We start from the raw sequence: 6,512 nt of genomic DNA on the forward strand, positions 1-6,512 counted from the left end.
TGTCACGATATTCTGTACATCCCGGTGCGGATAAAATGTACTTCGATCTTCGATCTCTTTATTGGTGGCCGGGTATGAAAAAGGACGTAGCACTTTATGTATCGAAATGTCTTACTTGCTCAAAGGTTAAAGCCGAACATCAAAAACCTTTTGGTTTACTCGAGCAACCTCCTATCCCCGTTTGGAAATGGGAAGGCATCGCTATGGACTTTATCACCAAATTACCTCCCACTCAAAAGCAAAATGATAGCATTTGGGTCATTGTTGATCGATTAACCAAATCGGCTCACTTCATCCCGATCCGCAAGAAGTACTCCGTTGAACAACTCACTCAAATCTATGTTCGTGAGATTGTATGCCGCCATGGTATTCCATTGATCAGCATTTCTGATCGTGACGCTCGTTTCACATCCCGTTTTTGGAAATCGCTTCAAGAAGCCTTGGGCACTCGCCTCGATCTTAGCACCGCTTACCATCCTCAAACCGATGGCCAATCCGAACGCACAATCCAAACTCTCGAGGATATGCTTCGATCTTGTGTTCTTGATTTTGGTGGAAATTGGGATTCTCATCTCCCACTTATTGAATTCTTATACAACAATAGCTATCATTCTAGCATTGAGATAGCTCCTTTCCAAGCTCTTTATGGTCGTAAGTGTCGTTCTCCGATTTGTTGGAACGAGATTGGTGAAGCCCAAATCACCGGTCCCGAGATGGTTCAAGACACTACCGATCGTATCGATCAAATCCACAAAAATCTCCTTGCTGCTAGAAGTCGCCAAAAGAGCTATGCCGACAAACGGCGAAAACCTCTCGAGTTTAATGTTGGCGACTTTGTCCTTCTCAAAGTATCCCCTTGGAAGGGGGTAGTCCGTTTTGGAAAGAAAGGAAAACTAGCACCCCGTTTTGTAGGCCCATTCAAAATCCTCGAAAGGATTGGAAAAGTGGCTTATAAACTCGATTTACCGCAACAACTTGCCGGTGTTCATCCCACCTTTCATGTCTCAAACCTCAAAAAGTGCTTAGCCGAAGTTAACCTCCATATACCTCTCGACGAAGTACGTATCGATGAAACCTTGCAGATGATCGAAAAACCCGTTGAAATCGTGGACCGCAATGAGAAACGAACCAAACGTAGACGCATCCGTTTAGTTAACGTCCGTTGGGAATCACGGCGTGGCGCTGAATTTACTTGGGAACGAGAAGACGAGATGAAGGAAAAGTACCCGCACTTATTTATTACGGATTCTTCCTAATTTTAGGACGAAATTTCCTAAAGTAGGGAAGACTGTAACATTCGTCATTTTCAATCTTTTTTGTATTTGTATTTGTATCAAAACCCGACCCGATTTGTAAACCAAATCTTTCACTAATATAAAATGTTGGATTTTTATGTTTCATAATCATCTCTTACCTTTTGGATTTGTTACTAGATTGTATTATTTAAACCTTTTTTTTTTTAAAAAAAAAACACATGCAAGTATTGATATAAAACAAGGAAAACAAGTTTGACTCCTTCCCTATATAAACAACCCCATCCTCTTCATTATTCTTTGCTCATTCATCTTCTTTCTCTCCCAAATAAAGTTCATATCTCTAACCTCTAAGGTTCTTAATAATCAAGCAATAACCTTCTTTAATTCTTGTTTGTTACTTATTAATTCATATCTTGTGGCACAACATATATATAATATGCACCCCTTGTTTCCTTCGGCTTTCATCTTCTTCGGGAGGTGATATGCTACAAGGCAATGCTACATGGAGAACTCTTTGTAGTTCTTGTTTATACTATTTTCCTTTAATGCTTTCCTAGTCTTGTTCATATTGTAAGTAGTTTAGCTTTTAATTCATGTTTAAAGAGTTTCATGGTATTGGTTATGAAGTCACTAGTCTCGGTTTTATCCCGAGATTAGACCCGAATCAAGACCGAACCAAGACCAAACTCTTGTTTACTAGTCTTGTTTATACTATTTCCCTTTAATGCTTTTGTTTATATTGTAAGTAGTTTAGTTTTAATTCATGTTTAAAGAGTTTCATGGTATTGGTTATGAAGTCACTAGTCTCGGTTTCATCCCGAGATTAGACCCGAATCAAGACCGAACCAAGACCGAACTTTTGTTTACTAGCTTTTGTTTTAAATAGTTTTGTTTAAAATAGTTAAATAAACATGTTTATGAAAGATTTGAACCTTGTAACTTCTAAAACCATTTTGATAGTTCTATGGTATTTGGGTATGTGGCAACCATCCTCGGTATCATTCCGAGTCAAGGACCGAACCAAAACCGAACTAAACCGAGTTCACTTGCCTAAGACACACAAGTGTGTTTTTGGCCATCGAAACTCATCTTTTCTTCAAGAATGTATTTTAAACTAATTTTAAGTATTTTATCAACTTACTTGGTGTGTCGGTATCCAACTTGATCTTATAACAAGCTTGGACCGGTGATACCAAATACACACTTAACGGAAGTTAAGGTTCTTCATAATAGAACTATATACTTGGTTAAGTCTTTCGATTTTATTGAGTTATCTCAAAACATTTTGGAAAGTTAACTTTGAGTTTAGTTAATTATCTAGACCCAAGTTAACAAATCCGAACACTCGATTAAAACCTTGTTTTGGTGTTCATATACCCAAAGGGTCTTGCATTAGTGCATTATAACCCACATAAGTTACTTAACATAGGTTGAGAAAAAATTATGAATGAAATACCAAGACCCGGTTTCGAGTAAACTTACTTTTTTAGAACATGTCTTTAATTTCCCAAGTATTTACATTTTTAAACCATAAACTTCATTTATTTACTTTACTTGTCATATTTTATTTTAAACCCTTCCAAGACTACCTTCTAACTTAAGACCCGTTTAATCTAGGTCTTGCTCGTTAAACCCGATCTCCGATTATTCACGAATCAATCTTTCAAGTTACTTAGTTAACGTGAGTACATTTCATCCCCCGTTTTCACTTTTATCTTTTGGGGGTAACATGCATACTTATTCAAACAAAAATGATTTATATTATACTCATTTCTCAAACCACAAACTTTAGGGTATATGATGCTAGAATACTTGCTATATTGTGTGTTATATGTCTCATATGCTTTACGTGCGCGAGTGTTTATTTTATGTTGTTGTTGAGCCTCATTAAGTATGATCATACGCTCCCCTAACTACTTAGCCTTGTGCTAGTAGAATAGGGCCTCATTATCCAAGTATGTCGGTATTCTTACCGATTAGAAAGGATCCTCATTTACATATGTTTATATACCATGATTGATGCTTTTATTTATAGTCTCATATACGTTTGTGGATTTCACTCATATTATATATACTCAAAACTATGAAATTGCTCACCAACATACGTGTTGACAAATGTTATTTTATGCATGTTACAGGTTTGATTATTACTTGAGTTGGAGTTTGAAGACGTCATTCTATTTTGATACCGCTAGGTTATTAGAAGAATGAACAATATCTATTTCTTATATTTTGATGTTATTTGTATGAACAATATGTGTTACTTTGGTGATTGAATGAAATTAATGAGTTGATTAAATATTGTCACTTTAATAGTGTCTTGTGTATTTGTCCAATCACGTTGCACCCCGGCATGTTCCGCCGCCTTTGGTCGAGGTGTGACAGTGATCATACGCTCAAAACTTTCCCCAAAGAAGACCGTAAGTTTGCTCACCATGGTGTATTATACATCGGTGTATGGTTTTGCATGGTTGTGCGTTTTTGCATCTCGTTTCATTCTGGGTGCTTACTCGGCCTAAGCTAATTTGTTTTATGTATATTTACATGCAGGTAAAGCTCAAGTGCGATGCTAATTAGTTTTGCAAATCTCAGGTTGGGTCATATAAAATGTTTTGAATATCATATGTGAAGAACAATGAAATCTAAACATTTGTGTATCCAGTTAAGATTTTATTAGACAGTTTACTCTTTTGTAATGACCATAGTTAAGTAATATGTAAGTTTTTAAATGTCGGTACGAATGACTTATGTTTTACCTGATGAGTAAGAAAAATACACAACCATATTCCACAACATGTTTAAAGAAATCCATTACAATTCCGAAAAAAGTAATCAGATAAAATTAGAAATCAAAGACAGAAGAAATCATAAGTCCATAACATATAATTGCAATGATTTATCATTTTAGTACGAAGATTCTTTCCATCCTCCGTAGCTTCTCTCTTCTTCATGGTGTCCATGTCCATGCCCGTGTCCGTGGCGATGGCCATATTCGTGTGTCTCCTATATTATCAAGTCAAATAAGTGTATGTGTAAATATTACTCATAGCATAACTTTTGTAATTATATTTGATACGCTAGTTAGTTATGAAACGTTAGAAAGAAACGCTAGAAGGCATTAGTAGGGCGACTTCACTTTTTATGTTTTCGTGCAAATTAGCTATTTTGATCTGTTATCTAACCCGACATGTTATGATACATAAGTGAAATGACTTACCTCGGGAATGAATTCAAGGCCAACTTTAACCTCCCCACAAAATTGATCATTTATGACCACATTGTATGGTGTTGGTGGGATGCTTCCTGCCAAGAACAATGGCTCAAGTGGGATTCTGCATGCAAAAGTCGAATCAATGGCAAGTGTTTCTTAGTTTTAAACTATGTTTTTATTTATTAAAATATGAGTTTTTTGAAAAGTAAATAAATTTTGAAGTACTTGGCCTCGCCCACAGTATCATCTTCGGAACCAACGTCGCTGTCCTTTATCTTGATCACGAGTTCTTGTTCTTCATCGCCTGTCAAAGAAAACACAAATGTCTCGTTCCATTCGGGTGACGATCCTTGTCCTGTGAGCATCCGTTCAGCATGTGGATTAGTAATTCCAATAAAATATATTAAGTTAATCATATTTATTCATACGGAGTTGATTTAGGAGCTAGCGTACTTCAATTTAAACCAACTCAACAATAGCAAAGGATGGTCCAACTAAAACAATGGCATAAATTGGACTATGCATGAAGTTACATGGCCCATGAGATATCGAAACAAATGTCTCAACAAGGCTAACTATTTGACCCAAAATCCATTATTTATCGTTGCGATTTCAAAGTCAAAATTCTCCCCCCAATTTTAGCAATTTGTATTTTTTATGGGTTTGCGTAAAACTTTAATCTAAGTATAAATTCACGTGTTTATTTAAAGGTCAATCATGCGATTGATTGACTTTTAAATAAACACGTGAATCATTATGAAAAAAAAAAACAACAAAAATAAGAAATAAATAAAAGGATTTAATGATTGAACCTGACGCGACATTGCTCTTTTGCTCCTGTGTTCGACAAATGATTGTCACATATGGGTCCATCTTTGCTGTGAATGATATTATTATACAAATATTAACAAAAACTCACTCACCTAAAGAAAATGATCAAAAATAAGTAATTTTAGATCTGATGACCAAAATCATGAAAAATTATAAATTTATAATACACCATTACAAGAGATCACTGCTTTCTGATCCATCTACCAGGTCAACGGGTGCTCTATTCTACACCTTCTAAACTCAATTCAACTTTTATAATAATCCGATCATATTCTAAACGTAAATCAATCAAGATTCAACAAATATTTTTCTAAACAAGATCGGATCAGAATAGCGAGATCAAATAGACAAAAAAAAGGTATTTTACATAAAATATTTTTCTTAACAAGATCAAAGTAAATATAAGTAAAAGTTCTTCAATGATATTAAACAGTTCCTAGTAATTTCAATGATTATACATTTATATACTTTATAATCATGTACAAAACGTAACCGATGATAATTGAATAGTGAATCAAACAATATTAGATCAGATGATTATACATTTATACTTTTTAATCATGTACAAAACGTAACCGATGATAATTGAATAGTGAATCAAACAATATCAGATTAGATGATTATACATTTATACTTTTTAATCATGTACAAAACGTAACCGATGATAATTGAATAGTGAATCAAACAATATCAGATCAGAATCATCAGATCCAGTACTTTCAAACATTAAACATGATCATCTTTTGTGTGTTACAAACCATGAATAATAATAATAATAATAATAATATATTCATGATCATATGAAACATTGAACTTACTAAAGAAATCAGTGTCATGGAGGCCTTTAGCACTGACAAGGAGGACTTGTAGCTTTCCACTAGGCATTTTGTCGGAATCTGATCCCACCGGAGAGAATATCGGATGCTCATCTGGATATTAATTTGTTTCACAATTATCATGTGGAACAAAGTCAGGTACTATTTATATGTAAGATTTTCATTGCTCTTTAGTCCTTCTAAATTTGTGTTTAAGATTATCGAGGTCCTCCGAAATTGAAAAGATGTATATTTGTTACATAGTAACCGGTAAACGATTAAATACAAAGGGAGCTTAAGGTACAAAGTACATAAAGTACTTATGTGCCATAGTTACGGATGAAGTTAAATAGTAATTAAGCATGAAGTAAATAAATTATGTTTAAAAGTTAACACATT

General features: G+C 34.6%; 1 protein-coding gene across 2 annotated transcripts; it reads right to left on the reverse strand.

Moving 5' to 3' along the window:
- Positions 1-4,094: 4,094 nt before the first annotated feature.
- On the reverse strand, positions 4,095-6,266 carry LOC143577841 (16 kDa phloem protein 2-like). Of its 2 annotated transcripts, XM_077061563.1 has the most exons (5): positions 6,117-6,266; positions 5,280-5,345; positions 4,693-4,822; positions 4,474-4,588; positions 4,095-4,259 (listed from the first exon to the last, which is right to left on the reverse strand). In XM_077061563.1, exons 1-5 carry the CDS (start codon positions 6,181-6,183, stop codon positions 4,161-4,163), a joined length of 477 nt encoding a protein of 158 aa, XP_076917678.1. In that variant the 5' UTR covers positions 6,184-6,266; the 3' UTR covers positions 4,095-4,160. The 2 variants fall into 2 exon arrangements, with proteins under 2 accessions (XP_076917678.1, XP_076917679.1); XM_077061564.1 differs by lacking the exon at positions 5,280-5,345 and having other exon boundaries at positions 6,117-6,256.
- Positions 6,267-6,512: the final 246 nt, after the last annotated feature.

This window comes from Bidens hawaiensis, unplaced genomic scaffold, assembly GCF_021521415.1.
Source record: "Bidens hawaiensis isolate Kalapana, Puna unplaced genomic scaffold, B.hawaiensis_p1.1 tig00028823_1, whole genome shotgun sequence".
NCBI lineage: Eukaryota > Viridiplantae > Streptophyta > Magnoliopsida > Asterales > Asteraceae > Bidens > Bidens hawaiensis.

What these genes read in the sequence shown, in the direction of transcription:
- LOC143577841 (XM_077061563.1), bottom strand. Translation starts at nt 6,183, where the DNA reads ATGCCTAGTGGAAAGCTACAAGTCCTCCTTGTCAGTGCTAAAGGCCTC. An exon ending in CCATGACACTGATTTCTTTA is followed by an intron (nt 5,346 to 6,116) that starts GTAAGTTCAATG and finishes TATCATTCACAG; the next exon opens with CAAAGATGGACCCATATGTG. An exon ending in AAAGAGCAATGTCGCGTCAG is followed by an intron (nt 4,823 to 5,279) that starts GTTCAATCATTA and finishes GGATGCTCACAG; the next exon opens with GACAAGGATCGTCACCCGAA.